Source organism: Canis lupus, chromosome 13, assembly GCF_011100685.1.
Source record: "Canis lupus familiaris isolate Mischka breed German Shepherd chromosome 13, alternate assembly UU_Cfam_GSD_1.0, whole genome shotgun sequence".
NCBI lineage: Eukaryota > Metazoa > Chordata > Mammalia > Carnivora > Canidae > Canis > Canis lupus.
In genome coordinates, this window is record NC_049234.1 from 485,438 (window position 1) to 504,226 (window position 18,789).

The following is an 18,789-nucleotide window of genomic DNA, read 5'->3' on the forward strand; positions in this document are numbered from 1 at the left end:
CAAATATATGTATATTGTGAATGACTTTGTAAAAACTTGTTTTTTTTTGTTGTTTTTTTTGTTGTTGTTAAAGGAGTAACCTCACCAGCAGAAATTCCGGCTGGTACTATTTTGGGATTGACAGTTGGGGATCCTCGAATAAATTTGCCTCAAAAGAGGTCCAAAGTTTTGCCCAATCCAGAAAAATGCCAAGGTAAAGTTTGTAGAACACCCCTGATTTTCCTTGCAATTTTGAGTAGGTTAGTCCCATTAGAAGAGTTTGACATCTCTGCACTAACTTTATTTGTAAAAAACGGGGGTGATCTTTACCTGCCTCCCTTTCAAGGTGTTAATGACCAAAGGAGATGGTGTGTATGGAAGTATGGAAGTATTTTTTAGCTATGAGATGTGTAGTCTGATCCTCATGTTCATTTTTTTTTCCTGAGTTCTCTATTTTTAGTATCTGGTAAAATCTGTCTTTCTGCAGACTGGGTTTTCTGAAAATGCCTGGCATTTCAGAATTTTAATTGTGAGGAAGGGATCTGCACCCACAGCTGGTCTTGTGCTCATTGGAAGCCTCTGTCTGACCATACAGATGATCCAGGTTCGAATCCTGGCAAGGCCATCCCAGGTGCTGAAGATGTCTTGGTTTAGACTCAGTAGAGTGGCCTGTGGGAGGTTGTTCTGTGAGGGTGGCATCGGAAGGTGGATAGGAGCTGGCTTTTTAATCTGATCTGGGATTTGCAATAATTGTGATAATATCACATTGTATTTATTGTCAGTTAAACACTATTAATTGGTAGAATCATTAAAATTACCTTCTGAGTTTTGAGAGGAAAAATACAGGTATGTGTAGTAATAGCTTCAGATTTTTTTTTTTTTTTACCTCCATGTGTAGTTAATAGCGTATTAAGGGAGCAACAGATTAGTCTGTCAGAACCTCACATGCAAGGTGAGGGAGGAGTTTGAAGATCTGTAGGCAGCTAATTATGGGATCTCAGACATGAGTTGTTGCCTTTTTTCTTTTTAATGGCATTATGGTCTGGTGCAACCCTAAAAGTTGTTGACTCTGCATTAAATGTTGACTGTCATAATTGCCATAAAGCTATAGTTAAACTCCACTTTGTTTGCCTCGCTGCTTCAGATCTTTTTTTGGAATGAGGCAGTTATGTATTCAATTTTTTTTAAGACGTTTATTTTCATATGAATCAGTTCCAGGAAAATTAAAGTCTACCTTGAAAAACATGATTTCATTTCTATGAAGGCCTACCATCTTGTTAGTCATTGTGGTATTTTATTGAAACCTGTTTTAGGTAATTTCGTTGAAGTATTGGTATGTGAACTACATAAAGAAGTAAACTTTTTAAGAGATTAGTATTATTCCAACATTACCAACAAATGTAACACATCATCTAGGATGATAATTCAAAACTAAAGTTTGAAATATACTTTGATGAGCCGGGTCAATTAATAAAAGACTAATCCTTGGAAGAATCTCAATGTCATGATGACATAAAACATAATTCTCTGATGTACTTCCAATTTCTCTTTCTATAGCTGAGGTTAACCTTTGCCTATTTTGACTTAGACAAAACAGACCAATTTTGGTGCCATTTAAGCCATAAAGAAGGGTTTGCCTGATTCGGATAACAAACTGTCTTCTTATGTGTACTGGGAATCAGAGAACTCTGAAAAGAGAGGGTATATAGCTGTGATACTGTGATAGAGTAAGAAATATGCATTTTGGTTTTTGTGTGGATACACCTGACTCTAGCATATTGCTTCTAAAATCCTTTAATTTCTTAAAATTAAAGCTTAAAGGCTAAAGGAATGTCTTTTCTTATTCATAAAAGCCCCTTTCAGTCATCACTTTTATGTGAAGGATGGTGGGCTGGTTACCTGGGGAACCACCCACCAGGTTAGAGGGCTGGAACTTTGGGTGGCCCTTCTAACCCAAAGCCCCACCCAGACCTGCTTCTGAGAGGGGGAGGGGGTTAGAGATTGAGTTTGATTCTCAATGGGCAATGATTTCATCAATCATGCCTACCTGATTATGCCTCTGTAAAAATCTTAAACAGTTGTGATTTGGTGAACTTTCAGTTTGCTGAACACTTGGAGGTGTTGGGAGGATTGTGAGTCCAAAGGGGGCAAGGGCCTCATTCCCTCATACCTTACCTTATCTGGCTCCTCCATCTGGCTGTTTCTGAGTTCAGTCTTCTTATTTAAAAAGCACAAACCAACAACTAAACAAAACAGTAATGGATTAAGTAAACTGTTTTCTTGAATTCTGGGAGCCATTCTAGGAATTGTTGCATTTGAGGAGGAGGTCATACATGAGACCAGTTTATAGCCAGCTGATCAGAAGTATAGTAGACCAGAGACTTCTTTTTTTTTTTTTTTTTTTTTTTTAGACCAGAGACTTCTAATTGGCATCTGAAGAAGGGGCAATCTTGTGGGAGTGAGCCCTTAACCTGTGGGATCTGACACTGTCTCCAGGAAGGTTGTGTCAGAACTGATCTGAACTGTAGGACCCCTAGCTGGTGTTGCAGAATTACTTGGTTTTGGGGAAATGACTGCACATGTGAGTGTCAGAAGTGTTGGGAGTAGAATAGCAAGAGTGTAGAGAAGGAAATAGTTTCTTTCAGTGAAAAACGTGAAATAATGATGCATACTTTCAGATGTTTTGACAAAGTTTGCTTGATCATTTGATCCTTGAATTTGATTTCAAATATTAATAATGGTTTTTCAAATCTTTTCAACTTAACACAGCATTTCAGTATGTAAGTAACTTGTTTTCTGTGTGAGATTTCAAAATAAATTCCTGTTGTACTGTTGTTTTAGTATTTATTCTCCTTAGCATCTTCTGATTTGTTCTGATAGATGATTTTAACTAGTCTTTTTCATCCAGAGATGAATTTGCTTTAGAAAATGCTTTGCATGTGCTTTTGGACTCTTTATAATCTTTCTCTACCACTCTTCGGTAGTGTGTATACCCCAAACACAGGAAGAGTCAAGTTGTGTTTAGAGTGATAGGTGAGAGATTATCCCCTTTTATAGCTTTTCCAAGCACCGTTAGAGCATTGATCTGCAATTGACTTTGTAAAGTATCCAATTATTAGTCATTGTGCACTGACTTCTCTGTTTTTGCTCTTGGGAGAAAAAAACCCTCATAGCTTCAATTGGTCCCCTTTAACTGTTCTGTATGTTTAATTTAAAACAGAGTGAATTTGAAGACTGTAACTTTGGTTTATTTGATTCCCAGATGAGAAAAACTTAAATTTCCTTTGTTCTTAAGGAAAATTTACTAAAAGAAAGTATTAGTTTAAAACTTGGTCATCTCCTTTGGGATCCCTGGGTGGCGCAGCGGTTTAGCGCCTGCCTTTGGCCCAGGGCGGGATCCTGGAGACCCGGGATCGAATCCCACGTCGGGCTCCCGGTGCATGGAGCCTGCTTCTCCCTCTGCCTGTGTCTCTGCCTCTCTCTGTCTGTGACTATCATAAATAAATAAAAATTAAAAAAAAAAAAAAAAAAAAAAACTTGGTCATCTCCAAATACATTTAAGAAAGGAGAAGACATGCTATTTCCTTCAACCTCTAAGTTATTCTGCATTTATGTAGTTCATTAGAAGACTTTTGCCTGGGCATGAAAGAAACTACGCTTTATTTCAGTCTTGGGCATAGGACTTAGAATTACTTTTGGAATCGATAGTCATTGTAGGTAAAGCTGACTTGGCTGGTGGTATTCTTTTTCCCTCACTACTAGACTGACTGTTGACTTAAAAGGACCTTCTTCTTTGCCTTCAGACATACTCCATTTTGTTTTAAATAGACTTTATATTTTTGAACAGTTTTAGGTTCACAGCAAATTGAGTGGAAGGAATAGAAAGTTCCTGTATTCTCCTTTCCCCACCCCCACCCCACCCCAGCATGGCCTCCATGAGCCTGCATTAACATATCATTGTTACCTGAAGTCCACGGTTTCCTCTTGGTGTTTTATTTCTGTGGGATTTGACAAATTTATAACAACATGAATCCATCATTGTAGTATTATAAAATAGTTTTGCTTCTCTAAAAATCTGTGCTCTGCTTATTCATCTCTCTCTCTCTCTTTCTCTTTCCCAGCCCTTGATCTGCTTATAGTCTTCATAGTTTAGTTTTCTAGAATGTCCTCTCATTGGAATCAATACAATATGTAGACCTTTCAGATTCTTTTCTTTTACTTTGTAGTAAGTGTTTAAGGTTCCTCCATGTCTTTTCATGGCTTTGTAGCTCATTTCTTTTTAACACTGAATAATATTCCATCATCTGGATGTACTACCTACTTTGTTTCTTTTATTTAAATATCATTGTTTTTTAGAATATTTGAAGATGAAGCTGTCTTTCCTGTGCCTTTACATCCTAAGTATCAGCCCTGTCTTTTGTAGAGTCCCACTTCTGTCACTCAGATCGTGGCAGCACTCCACAGGAAAGCATTCTGGATAAACAGAGAGGCTGTTTGAGATGGAGCCTCTTTGCTCCTAGACAGGCTATGTGAACTTTCACAGCACGTAGCACTATTAACTTAAGATACTGTTGGTTATTATCTCCATGAAGAACAGGAGCGGACTAGAAGCAGTTTCTGCTTTAAGGAGCTTTTATCTCAGATCTTTTCATCAATTTAATATTCTCTATCTTTGTTCTCCCCTGAAATCTGTCACAGTATGGCCCAGAGGCTTCCAATTTTTTTTTTTTTTTCCAGCCATCAGACTCATGCAGGTATGTGCCTTTGAGTGACCTTTCTATGTAGGCAGTTTAGAGGCTAGCTAAAACTCATGAATTGTCTTTCTTTCTTTTTTTTTTTTTCTTTTAATTTTTCAGACCAACAGAATAGATTTGGAAGATTTTTCCCCCCTAGTGTTTAAATGACTTCATGTAGGATATGTCTTCTATCAGTATAACATTTGTAATTGAAAAAGTTTCTTCTTTTTTTCCCACTAGAATGCTTTTTGGCATGGCACAGTTTATTTAAAGGGATGAAACAATATATTTCACAGGAACTATGCTCTTTTTAAAGGAATGTGAAGAACCTATTTTACAGAAGAAATAAATATTCAGTTCAATGAGAAAGGATTATAAGAGACTTGAAATAATAGAGCAGAAGAAAAAGCTGGTATCTATTGGCTCACAACCATTGGGCCAGGAATGCTATAAAGAACCCTAAAACCAATAGTTACAATATAGGTTGTCCTGTCCTAGCACATTGTAAAAAAATTGTTCACCTGTGCAGTGGTTCCTAGAATTCAGTTATCTTAAATGTGGGATTAGGCAGCTATTTCAAGGCAGCTGAATGTGATACTTATATTTTATATGCTAAAAATAAATGCCAAAAAATAAGTTTAGGAGCCTTTGCAGTTTTGCAGATTATGAAACCAACTATAGGAATAACTTAATTTCTAGTCAAGAAAATTCTTCTAGATGTGGTATAGGTATACAATGGATTACTCATCCATTAGAAACGACAAATAACCATTGTGGTTATATTTGTTGAAATATAGTCAATTGGAGAAGGACAAACATTATATGCTCTCATTCATTTGGGGAATATAAAAATTAGTGAAAGGGAAAGGAGAGAGAATGAGTGAAAATATCAGTGAGAGTGACAAAACATGAGAGACAACTAACTCTGGGAAATGAACAAGGGGTAGTGGAAAGGGAGGTGGGCAGGGGTTGGAGTGACTGGGTGATGGGCACTGAGGGGGGCACTTGGCGGGATGAGCACTGGGTGTTATGCTATATGTTGGCAAATTGAACTCCAATAAAAAAATTAAAAAATAAAATTCTTCTAGAGAAGTTAAATGAGTGCCTACAAAATATTTTCTTGTAATAGAAGGTCAACCAACAATGTTTAGAGTTTGACCTCATTGTTCTAGAGGATGTCATCTGAAGGCTATTTCTTTTCCCTCTTAGATAATGAGAAAGTTAGACAGCTGCTCCTGGAGGGTGTGCCTGTGGATTGTGCGCATAGCTTTATTTGGAACCATGCTATCTGTAAGAATGTCACAAAGAATAAAATCTCGGATCAGGTAACTAATGGTGTAAGGATTATTGGTAAAGTCCTGAAGATAGTTTGAAATTCCTCACTCTAGATGCTGTAGAAGTTATTTCATACTTTATAGAATCCCATAGACTTCCTTTTATTTTCTATTTATCGATCCTTAGGATTTGTGTGTGTGTGTGTGTGTGTGTGTGTGTGTGTGTGTGTTCTTAGAGAAGAATAATCTCTGGAAAAAGTTGCTTCAAAGACTTTTTCTTGAAATGATAATCCCATGGTTTAAATACATATTTTTCTTTTACTGTTTTTTTTCCCCTTTAAATGTTCTAACTTTAATTTCACAATGACTGAGCTACCAGGACTAGGAATCATAGTAGATGGTGGGATAGATGGCTAAGGTATCAAGGAAGTACAGGATTAGAGGAAGCCCAAAGAAGGGGTGCCAAGCTCAGACTAGGGAAACTAGAGAAAGCTTCCTGGTTAGGGGAACTGGTATTTGAGCTGACTTTTAGATGGGTGGGCAGAGTTAAACCAGACTTCTCAGGATCAGGAGCCAAGACAGCAGTAAAGAAAAGGATTGCTGGAAGTGAGACCAGCAAGTACAAGGGCCCAGGATGAGGTGTTCAGGAATCTCTAAGTAGGTCAGTAGCTTGGAGTTGAGGATGGGGCAGGAGATGAAAAAATGAATAAGGGTCAGAGCATAAAGAACCTTGAGGCATTTTAAGGATTTAGACAGGGGACATAGGGTGCCATTGAAGGGTTTTAGCTGGGCCATCATGACATGTTCAGCTTTCACTCTGGCAGCATTGTGGGAGGTGGATTAGACTAGGAATGGGGGTGGGGGCAGGAGAGCGGGAGATCAGACTTGTGGTTGGATGGCTTTAAAAGAGACCCTGGATGTAGTCCTTAATGGAGGACATGATGAACTTAATCTTGGATAAACTGAGTTGGAAGGTCCTCAGGACTTCCCCAGAGGAGATGCCAGGAGACAAGGTTTTGATCCCAGGGGAAAAGTCGGGGTTATGGACCCAGATATTTTGGAATTACTACCATGTAGAGATGGTGGTGGCAACTCAACCAGAGGTTAACAAGGAGAATCAGGACTTGGTCGTGCTTGAGGAGCATTCATGAGGTAGCAGTCAGACTTGTCACTGTGGAGGCAGCCTCTGGTATCGTCTCTTAGGTGAGTGCTGGGCTTCTCTCCTGCCTGTTCATCTCTTTTTGCAGCTGGTGAGAAAAGTCTGACCACTCCCTACAGTCAGATAATAAGTAATTTATGGCATTTTTTCTTGTAAATCTTTAAGACCTGGTGAAAAAATTTCTCCAGAGCCAAAGTATTTTCCCACTTGACGCTCCTTGAGAAGTTGTTTATTGTTTGTATCTTTTTTACTTCCTGACAACAAATCTTAACCAAAGTAAATGTAGGGACTGAGCATCAAAATATAAAACTAATCCTGATATAAGAGATTAGCCAAATAGATGTATTTTATTTTTTAATTTTGAATCATGTGGTATATTGAAGCTCAAATGCAAGATAATTTGGCATTTTCTATCAAAGCACTTGTAGAGAGGAAAATCATTATAGGAGGAATACCGTGCATTTCAAATGGCTTACATTTATTTATTGAGAACATTTTTTTCTTGGTTTTTGAAAGAGCATTTAACTTTCTAAAGCTGCTTATAGGGAGTAGCAGTAGAATCTCCCAGAAAATTAGGATTGTTTGTCTTGAATTATTTTTTTCCACTCTAGGATTTAAACCGGAAGAGAAGTGAATTGCTGGTGCCCGGGTCACAGCTTGTTTTAGGGCCCCAGGAATCCAAGATACCTATACTTTTGATTCAGCAGCCAGGGAAGGTGACTGGTGATGACCAACGAGGCTGGGGAAGTGGCTGGGACATCCTGCTCCCAAAGGGCTGGGGCATGGCCTTCTGGATTCCATTTGTAAGTTCCTTTTCAATTCCCACTTTACAGTGTGTAAAATACATTCCTAGTAAATAACAAGTGCTAAAATTGTTCTAGATTTCACACACAACTTAGAAACTGAGTGCTGTTTTTCTACCCTTAGAGCTATAATTCTGACACAAGATACTTTTTTTAAAAAGATTTATTTATTTATTTATTCATGAGAGACACAGGGAGAGGGAGAAGCAGGCTCCCCGCAGGGAACCCAATGTGGGACTGGATCCCAAGACCCGGGTATGATGCCCGGAGGCAAAGGCAGACACTCAACCGCTGAGCCACCGAGGTGTCTCCTGACACAGATACTTCATAAAGTCCCTGGAGCCAGGTTTCATTGATGGGCTGACATAGTGTGAATTTTTGAGATTTTGAAAGTGTCCTGATTTTTGAATAGTAGTGGCAACAAAATGTCAGGGTGGTTTTTTGTTTTGTGTGGTTTTGTTTTGTTTACTCAAAAGAATTTTAAAAGTTTAAAAGCAATTTTTATAATTTTCTAATTTTTATGGTTCTATAGAATACTTTTATTTTTTAAGTGCTGACCATGTATTCCTATTAACTGCAGCTAAAATTTTTATTAAAATCCAATGTATTTTTTTTCTTTTCGATAGTTTAAATTTTTTGAGCTAGAGAGTATAAAAGACATGTACGACTGTTAAATTCACACAGGTAATTAATTTTAGCGATTATGCTTAGTACAAGAGACATTTGGTTAAGCATTTAAGAATGGGAATATTTCTTGGGCTCCTGACTGGCTCATTTGTTAGGTCAGGAGTTTGAGCCTAATGCTGAGTATAGAGCTTACTTAATTTTAAAAAATATATTAATATATTATATATGATTGATTATTAAAAATTATTAATAATTATATATTTAAATATATTTATATATAAAATTTTATATATATACATAGAATAATAAAAGTGGGAATATTTTTAAATAATTCTAATTTTTAAATTATTAGATGTTTCAAGCATACAAAATATAGATACTGATATAATGAACAACTCTATTTACCCTTCAGTCACCATCCAGCTTAAGAAATAAAACATAGATTTATTGGAAGCATTCTTTCTAGTTTCATTTCCCACCCTCCTTCTAAAAGAATCCACTATTCCTATTTTTGGTGTTTGTTACTACCTTGCCTGTTTCTATAGCTTTATTTTAAGTATGCTTGTATCCCAAAATAAAAAAACTATATTTGACATGTTTTCAAACTTTATATACCTCACCACATATATGCTTTTGCAACTCACTATATTCACTCAACATTAAGATTTTCCCATATTGATGGTGAAGCTCTGTTTCGTCATTTTTGCGATTGTAGAACTCATTGTAGGATTATCCCATACTTACCCATTCTGTTTTTGATGGGCATTTAGGTTGTTTCCCATTTTCTTTTTTTTATTAGAGAGAGAGAATGAGTGCACAAGCAGGGGGAGCAGCAGAGGAAGAGGGAGAAGCAGGCTCCCCGCTGAGCAGGGAGCCCAGTGTAGGGCTCAATTCCAGAGTCCTGGGATCATGACGTGAGCCAAAGGCAGACACTTAACCAACTGAGCCACCCAGACGCTCCCCATTTTCTCTATGCAAACACTGATTTTACTATAAGTTGGTATATTAATAGGATATTTTTGACATTTCCTTTAGATCTACCGAGGTGCAAGAGTTGGTGGGTTAAAAGAGTCTGTAGTGCATTCGCAGTATAAAAGGTCACCTGACATTCCTGGTGATTTCCCAGACTGCCCCGCTGGGGTTCTGTTTGCCCAGGAGCAAGCCAAGACTCTCCTTGAAAAGTATAAAAGGTAAGAAACCGGCTTCTCTAGTTTCCTAATGTCTTATGAGGAAGAGAAGGGCCTACTCAGCACTGGCCAATGCTATTTGGAATGGCTTCAGGAACTCTTATATAATGTGGAGTTTTCATAGACTTTCCCTGAGTTCACATAACCAAGACATAATTAGGTCAGAAGATTGTCATATATATGACTTTTGTAGGCCTGTCCAAGTTATAGACCCTTGTGGTCATTTGCTTACAGTGATGATGGCATATGTCTAAACTATGGGCCTGAGTTTCAGATGCTTGATTTGAGATTTACACTACCAGCCCCTGTTCCCTCAAAATAGAGTTTGTGTTTTTTATAACTGGTTATAGAGGTAATACATATTTATGAACTTTTTTTGTGTGAACTTTTAATGAAACTATGGAAATGTGTAAAAATGCTTTGTAAACTGGTATATTCCTTCCATCCAGAGAGATAAGTAGTGATGTTAGATTTTGGTATCTATCCATCTAGACTTTTTTCTTTTCTCTCACTGGGGGAGTGGCCAGTGAAGGGCTTTACATCTATACTGTGAAGTACATGCTACCTTTGACAACCTGGATCTCCTACTATGCTCTGGGCTCCTGGAAGCACAGAGACTCTCTTGTTTGTTGTGGCATCTGGCCAGTGCCTGGTGCATGATGCCCTTAATAACTTTCTTTGTTGACTGATGAATGAATAGATAATAGGTTGTTGTAGTTCCTTGACCATGAGCTCTATGATTGTGTTTTCCTGTTTACCACAACCACAGAGGCAGGCACTGCTAGGTTTTCAGGCTTTGTCAAGTGGATGCATGAGTGGAAGGACAGGGATACTTTCCTAGATTGCTGGCTTGCAAGCTCTTTGAGGGCAGCAATCATGTATTGTGTGCCTCCCAGGATACAGGGAGGAGAATCTTCTATGTGTTTGTTAAATAACAATTGACAATAATACTTATTTCTCACCCTTTAGATTTCTTTACTCATACAAATTTTTCTTAGGTATAGGTTTTTTTGAAAAGGGATTATATTATATACTATTTCAAAACCTGCTTTTTAAATTTAGCAATCAATTATGGATAGTTTTCTCATATCAATAAATGTGACTCTAAACCAAGTGTTGGCAAACTTTTTTGTAAAAGGCCAGATGATAAATATTTTTGGCTTTGTGGGACCTTTGGTTTCCACCATAGCAGCCACTCAGCTCAGCTCTGCCTTGTGGCACAAAGGCAGCCACAGATGATACAGCCACAGCATGGCTGTGGGCCATCCTTACTCTGTCTATGGACACTCAACTTTGAATTTCACATAATTTCATGTGCCAGAAGATGTTCTTTTTTTTTAACCATTTCCAAACATAAAAGCCATTCTTAGCTCATGGGTCATATCAAAGCAGACAGTGGGCCAGGTTTGGTGTGTGAGTCATAATCTGCGAACCCTTACTCAAAATAGAACTGAACAGCTGCATCCAGGACTCCAGTATGGATGTCCTGTAATTAATCAGTGGCCCTTCCCTTTAGGTCATTTCTAATTTTTTGCTATGTGCTTCTGTGAACAGCTTTCCATATGCATCTTCATGTATTTGTCTGATTTATTCATTCATTTAACATATTGATTTAGAACCTGCTATGTGTCAAAGGCTTCTTGGCACCGGGCCTACAACAGGGAAAGGCAAGAAAATCTGCTCCTGTCCTCATGGAGCTTATGTTCTAGAAGCACATGTTTCTAGGTTGGTGGGAGGGAACCGGCAGAGAGGAGGGAGGCTAACATTGCAAGAACAAAGCCCTTGAGTGGGGAGGGGGGGATGGTATTTCATAGGGTCAGGCTCAGATCTCTCATTTTAGTGGGCTGGAAGACTGATGCTGAGATATGAATACAGATTGAGATGGGGTAGACTGGCATAGAGGTAAGGTTAGAACTCTCCTGATCGTGACCATCTCCTCTGTGATAAAAAGAGGCAAGGTTATTGGGAATAAGAAGGGGAGAGAGGCTGTTGGAGATTTGAGGAGAGAGGAATCCATATAGACCATTTTCCAGAATAGTGGAAGGTAGAACTGACTAGAGAAATGTCAGGGAGTCCACTTGAGTTTCATGTATATTATATGACTCAGGACTTCTGCATATTCTTCCCCAGCCCTGTTTTGCTGATCCAGGGCTGGCAGGAATAGGTGGAGGGTTGGATGTAACCAGGTTTGGCTTTGCCAGGTGGAGAAAGTTGAGGGTACATATAGGGGAGTGATTCTCATATGTTTAAGCTTTTTAAGAAGAGACGTGTGAGGAGCACATGGCTCAGTCGGTTAAGATCTGGTTAAGTATCTGTCTTTGGCTCCCATCATGATCTCAGGATCGTGGGATTGAGTCCCGCATCGGGCTCCCTGCTCAGTGGGCAGTCTGCTTCTCCCTCTCCCTCTGCTGCTCCCCCTGCTTGTGTGTGCTTTTTCTCTCTGTCAAATAAATAAAATCTTTAAAAAAAAGAAAAAAGAAGAAGAAGAAGAGACGTATGAGAACAGTGGTGAGCTGCTGTGAGGAGATGGTAAAGGGGATCCCTGGGTGGCCTAGTGGTTTAGCGCCTGCCTTTGGCCCAGGGCGCGATCCTGGAGACCCGGGATCGAATCCCACGTTGGGCTCCCGGTACATGGAGCCTGCTTCTCCCTCTGCCTGTGTCTCTGCCTCTCTCTCTCTCTCTCTCTCACTGTGTGCCTATCATAAATAAATTAAAAAAAAAAAAAAAAAAGAGGAGATGGTAAAGGAGTAAGTTCCAGTGCTCAAGGAGTTGTGTTGGGGAAGGGGTAAATAGGCTGGAAGAGGAGGCATCACTCTGAGGGTAGATACTTGAAATTGAGATTTTAAGGTGGAGCAGGTGATGGCAGTCACCAAAACTAAGGTGTCGTGTGACTGGGAGACTGGGTTTCTGAGGTGAAATGAAAGATGGGAAATGAAGACATGAAGTTACTGTAGACCAGGTGTTAGAAGGCTGATCTAGGTAAATACCAAAGCCACTGAGTAACAGGAGTCAAGATGGAGGGGAAGGAGGTGTAGCAGGTGGAGGGCGTGTATGGGTGGCTGATGGAGGACCTGGCTGAGAAGGGAGAGCCAGTGGTTCATCTAATGTCATGTGCTTCAGGGGAGCTGGGGTCTTGGAGGAGGAAGGAGAAGAAAAAATGGTGTGGGGGCATCAGGAGGACATCTGCCCCCTTCAGGCCCATGGGATGAGAAACTGCTCTCCCTACAGAGGAGCCAGAGGGGAAAGAAAACACAGACCTTAGACTAAATCCCATAAATAAGATTCCTGGCTTAAAAAAAAAAAAAAGATACATGCCTCAAAGATTTTTTATACTCTTGACGAGTGTTGTTTGTTTTAATTTAGGATTTCACCTGTAGTTCAGAGGGTGCCTGTTTCCCCTCACTCCCGATAACAGGATATTACCAACTTTTACTATTGATAAAAACTGATGGGTGGAAAAAGTGACATCTTATTGTTTTAATTTTTTGTTTGCTTCTGGTGATGTTGAATACTTTGAAGTTTTTGCACCATTTTCTCTTTCTCTTTACTTTTTCTTTCTTTCTTTTCTCTTCCTTCCTTCCTTCCTTCCTCCCTCCCTCCCTCCCTCCCTCCCTCCCTCCCTCCCTCTTTCCCTCCCTCTCACTTCCATTTAAAGGTCTTTGGGTGAGGCAAGTATCCTGGGAGTATTTTTTTTACCAGTTACCCCTCTTGGGAGGCCAGAACATATTTGGTTCAAACTCCAGAGTGTAGGCTCAAACTGAACCCCCGATTAGGTCTTCAGGTTCATGTTCATTTGGGGTCCTGGGGCATGGCACATAGTAAGAAGCATGTGAGGGAAGGAATGTCAGGGCCTGTCCCACAGGAGATTGTCAATCTGAGGGCAGGGTTCTGGGACTCCCTAAGAGTCTTCCAGCCCAGAATGTCCAACAGCCAGGCTGCTCCGTATGTTTTGGGGTCCTGGTTCTCATGGTATTTCTGTGGTATTTCTCAGAGGTTCTCCTTCTTTCGTCCATTGCTGAAAAAGTCGATTGCTATCACCCTGTGACTTTGGAAATCTCTCTCAAAATTGCAAATGCTAAATAGTCTTTGCTTTAGCAGTTCCATTCCAGGAACTTACCAGTGGATATACTTGTGTTCAGGGTCATTCACTGAAGCATTGTATATAGAAGCTAAAGTTTGAGACTACCAAAATGTCCTTTAATAAGGAACTATCTGAATAAACTAGGGTATGATCCAATAGTGGAGTAAGATATGCAGCTTTTTAGAAAACAATGAAGGATCTCTTAATGTGCTCATATAAAATGATTTCCAAGGTATTTTGTGAAGTGAAAAAAGTTAAGCAAAATGTACTGTATCTGATGTGTCACCACTTATGTAAGATGGGTAAGAAACAGAAAGAAATATGTAGGGCAGCCCACGTGGCTCAGCAGTTTAGCACCACCTTCAGCCCGGGGCCTGATCCTGGAAACCCGGGATGGAGTCCCACGTCAGGTTCCCTGCATGGAGCCCGCTTCTCCCTCTGCCTGTGTCTCTGCGCCTCTCTCTCTCTGTGTCTCATGAATAAATAAATAAATAAAATCTTAAAAAAAATATGTACATGTCTGCACATACATACATAAAGTGTCTCTGGAAGGGTATATTGAGAAACTGATAATGACGCGGTCTCTTATAGGGCAGCTGGGACATTTACTTCCTTCTAAAGGTCTCTGAATGAGGCTAGTACCCCGGGACCATTTTTCACCAGCTACAAGTCGAGTGAGGGGAAACTTCACAGCCACCCCCTTCTGTTCCTTTTGAACTTAGAATGTTTTCATGTTCAGGGACATCACTGTATGAGTCCAGGGACAGCATGTATTTGGAGTCTTTCAGGAATGGCACTTCCTGGAGTTGTGCAGTGGCTACATGGGGCTGCTTTATGGGACATATTACCTTTTGTCATTGAAACCACAGGAAACAAGCTTGGCCAGTAGAGTTGGTTGTTATTCTTTAACCATATTTGGAAAAATTTGTTTTTGTTTTTGTTTTTGTTTTTTTAATTTTTATTTATTTATGATAGTCACAGAGAGAGAGAGGCAGAGACATAGGCAGAGGGAGAAGCCGGCTCCATGCAACGGGAGCCCAACGTGGGATTCGATCCCGGGTCTCCAGGATCGCGCCCTGGGCCAGAGGCAGGCACTAAACCGCTGCGCCACCCAGGGATCCCGGAAAAATTTTTTTGTATGCTTGTTTTTGTTTTTTGTTTTTCTAAAAAATATTTTATTTATGTATTTGAGAGAGAGAGAGTGTGCGTAAGTAGGAGGTGCCAGGAGGGGCAGAGGGAGAGGGAGAAACAGACTCCCCACTGAGCAGAGAACCTGACGCGTGGGGCTCAGTCCCAGGACCCCAGGATCATGACCTGGGCCGAAGGCAGATGCTTAACTGACTCAGCCACCCAGGCGCTCCAGTATGCTTGTTTTTTAAGTAGAGATGTAGTACAATGGCCGTAGTTATTTTAATGGTTCAGTCCTAAATTGTTCAAAATTGGTTCTCCCCCTTGATTTTCACTAGGCGCCCTCCTGCAAAACGACCCAATTATGTTAAGCTTGGCACTCTGGCACCTTTCTGCTGTCCCTGGGAGCAGTTAACTCAAGAGTGGGAGTCAAGAGTCCAGGCCCAAGAGGAATCCTCTGTGGCCGCCTTTCCAAGTGGTGAGGAAAATGCCTTGAGAGGAGACAGGTTGCCTTGTGCTCCCATGCCTGAACACACTGATGAGCTGTCTGATGAAGGGGGTGCATCTCTAAGCAGGTCCAGTGAGCCCCAAGAAGTAATGGACACAGAATGCCCAGCCCAGGTGGGGACCAAGTTGGTTACAGGCCAGGATGCCACTGGCAGTCTCCTCTGCGTTCTTAGGTAAGTGTCCTGACTCCTGGATGTCGTTTAGATTGTCTTGTTTTCATTCTGACCGGACTACAGGATGTAAACGTTACCTTCGTTCCTTAATGCAAAGCCCAAAGGGATGCCTGGGCTTCCTGGAGGGGAAAGCCAGTCCTGCCATGTGTGTCTCACAGAGGGCTCGGGGACACAGCTGAGTCACATTGGTTTGGAGCACAGTACTAACTGGCCAGATGATTTAAAGTATTGTCATCCTTAGACATAAACCTATTGTTTTCTGTGACCTATTTAATTTAGTCTTTGCTGACAGAGCAGTCCCCTTGCGTCTGTGACCCTAGGTAATGAGGAACATTCCCTCTGCAGACTCTGAGCAAGCATTCTCCCCTTTATATCCCTGAATCAGATTTCTTCTGGTTCCTTTCAAATGATCTGAATTTATGAGTGATGTACCTGCTCGTTTTAACACTGTTATATCAGAGAGGCCACTGTACGAAATGTGTCCTGCTGCAGCCTGTTTGGTGGTATTTCATAGTTTCCTTCTCTTCTGTGCTTAGATTTTTTTAAAAAGTGCTCTTGCTTTATACTCATGTCATAACTTTATATCCTTCCTTCATTTCCTAGAACTGTCTCTCTCAGCCTTAGATTCTCTTATTTTTCTCTACCTTCAATTTCTTAAACCTTTAGTCCTTTAGTATCTAAGAAGAGTAGACACATTAGAAGAAAAATATACAAAAATGCATTAATGTCTGTTTTTAACTGTAAAAAAATTAGTTTTTATGCTTTCCCACATAGAGTATTAAAAAATCATGTTAACTCCAGTAGTGCCCAATCTTCTGATTGCATGTTTTCTCCTCAAATGTGTGTCTCCCACTTCACGTAGGAGTAGGAAATCACTGAAGCAGCTGTCAGCCTGGTGTGGGCCCAGTTCCAGGGACAGGAGGGCACCCCAGCGAGCTCCCGGCAGCGGGCAGCCAGCAATGACCAGAGCGGCCAGCCTGGCCATCTTGGACCGCTTCCCCAGGGCCTTGGTGTGGGTCAGCCTGTCCCTGCTGAGGAAGGGCAACCCTGAGCCGCACTCCATGATCTGTGTCCCAGCCAAGGAGGACTTCCTCCAGCTCAGTCGGGATCGGCTATACTGTGGGCCCCAGGAATGCAAGCACAGTGACCCATTCAAGAGCAAGATACGGAAACAGAAAGAGAAGAAGAGAGTAGAGAAGAGGCAGGACCAAGTGTGCAGTGTGCCTGAGGGTCTGGCAGGAAGGCACCCTACAGCCAGGGACCAAGCTCTGACCCTGGGCTTGTGGTCAGGCCCCCTCCCTGTTGTGACGTCTCACTGCTCCAGAGTTCTCCTCGGCTTTGTCACGCAGGGAGACTTTTCCATGGCTGTCGGCTGCGGAGAAGCCCTGGGGTTTGTCAGCTTGACGGGTTTGCTGGATATGCTCTCCAGCCAGCCGGCAGCGGAGAGGGGCCTCGTGTTGCTGAGGCCCCCCGCCTCTCTGCAGTATCGGTTTGCGAGAATTGCTGTGGATGTATGAGCGCTGGTGGACAGCCTGGCAGCGTAGAGATACTGTTTGTTTGCCAGGTCCCACCATTGGAGAGTTTTGTTTTCACCATCTTCTGTTTTGAAATATCATGTGAAATTCCTTGGAAATGAGAATAAAAAGATTATGTATTATGCAAATGATAGAATACTAACATCATTCCAGTTATCTCATGGATTTCCTCCACCTTTCCCTGTAGCATTTGAAAATTATTTGGTTATACAGACAAAAGCTTTTACATTTTGATTTCTTGGTTTGTGTCATTCTTGCTGAAAACAATTAGATGCTCTGTACGTTTTCTTGTTCCTTTTTTATTAGGAACAAAGGGCAGTCAAGTGTATTTGAAAAGCCTTGTAGACACGGAATAAGCAACAAGGTTTGTTTAATGACTTGATTGTTACAGAAGAGAGAAAGGCTATCAACACTTGGCCTCTTGTGCATGACATAGGGCTTCCCCATCTGGACTGTGTTCAATTCCATACTGGAGTCAGCATGCCTAACACTTGACACCATGTGGAAGGAAGTTGTGGAAAATTTATTGCTGCCTGTTTTCAGGCAGATTCAGTGTATGGCAGAGGTGTTGGGGTGGAATCAGAATGGGGTTCTGATCTTTAGGATCTGTTGTCCTCTTTGCTATTGATCAACACATTATCCTAGGAGTTACGTGATTTTTCTGTGCTTTTTTTTTTTTTCTGCAAAGAGTTTCTCAAAGCCATAGAGGATGGTTTCTCAAAATACGTTCTATGAAATGTGCTATCTAAAAAAAAAAAAAAAAAAAGATTCCAATGTCAGATTGATGTGGGAAACTCTGGGTTAAACAAAGTTTAACGTTTCTTTTTAAGCATTTCTTTATAAGGGGTTTCTAGAACCTTCCATGTGATAATACACATTGTGCCTCTCCAGGAAGTGGATAACAGCCTACAGTAGTATCTAAATCTTTTTAATTCCCAAACTCCTTTTGCAAGGAGCACTTTGTAGGAATCATGTTTTTAGGAACACACTTTGGGGAACGTGGCTGGACCATGCAATGTTTACCTCTCTGCAAGGTGATGATTAAAATGACAGGCCACTTTTAGACACTCATGCAGTCACGATGGCCACCTGATGTTCAAGCAGGGTGTAAAAGAGAGGTTTCATTCTGCCCCACAGATGGAGTGCAGTCACCATTGTTTTGTTTTGTTTTTTTTCACTTGCAGAGAAACTAGGTGCTCATTCGTTCACTTTTAGTTACTATATGCATCTCACACCTTCAGACCCTTATCTTCCTACCACACGTTTTCTAGCAGAGCCTGAACTGGTTGTTTTTGTTTTTGTTTTTGTTTTTTAATTTAAATGTACAGTGAGGCATTCTTCCGTGTAAATGTATTGGGTTTTTGCAGTAGCACTTGGTAGAAATGTCTCTGGGGGAGACTAGTTGCCTAGAGAGACAGCAAGTATTACAGTAGCTAATAAAATGTCTGATGTTTTTCCTCTCACCATGCCTCTGGCTGTACTGGTGTCCAACCAAAATGGAGGCTGATAAAAATAGTGTAACTTAGTGGTGTCTGTAAACAATAAATTAAAATGTTGCTTGATGTTCAATTGTGAATGTTTATTGGGCCATTCCTTGTCT

General features: G+C 40.7%; 1 protein-coding gene across 4 annotated transcripts in view; it reads left to right on the forward strand.

The window, feature by feature from the left end:
• POP1 (POP1 homolog, ribonuclease P/MRP subunit) overlaps positions 1–18,789 on the forward strand; it is a 45,850-nt gene that overhangs the window by 18,360 nt on the left and 8,701 nt on the right. For 2 of the 4 annotated variants that reach the window (XM_038555139.1, XM_038555140.1), the window contains exons 11-16: positions 74–193; positions 5,925–6,040; positions 7,760–7,951; positions 9,614–9,768; positions 15,313–15,654; positions 16,517–18,765. In XM_038555139.1, coding sequence (XP_038411067.1) covers positions 74–193; positions 5,925–6,040; positions 7,760–7,951; positions 9,614–9,768; positions 15,313–15,654; positions 16,517–17,171 — 1,580 coding nt within the window. In that variant the 3' untranslated portion in view covers positions 17,172–18,765. Of the gene's footprint in view, positions 1–73; positions 194–5,924; positions 6,041–7,759; positions 7,952–9,613; positions 9,769–15,312; positions 15,655–16,516; positions 18,766–18,789 lie in introns of those variants that run through there. The other 2 variants (XM_038555141.1, XM_038555142.1) reach the window with 2 other exon arrangements.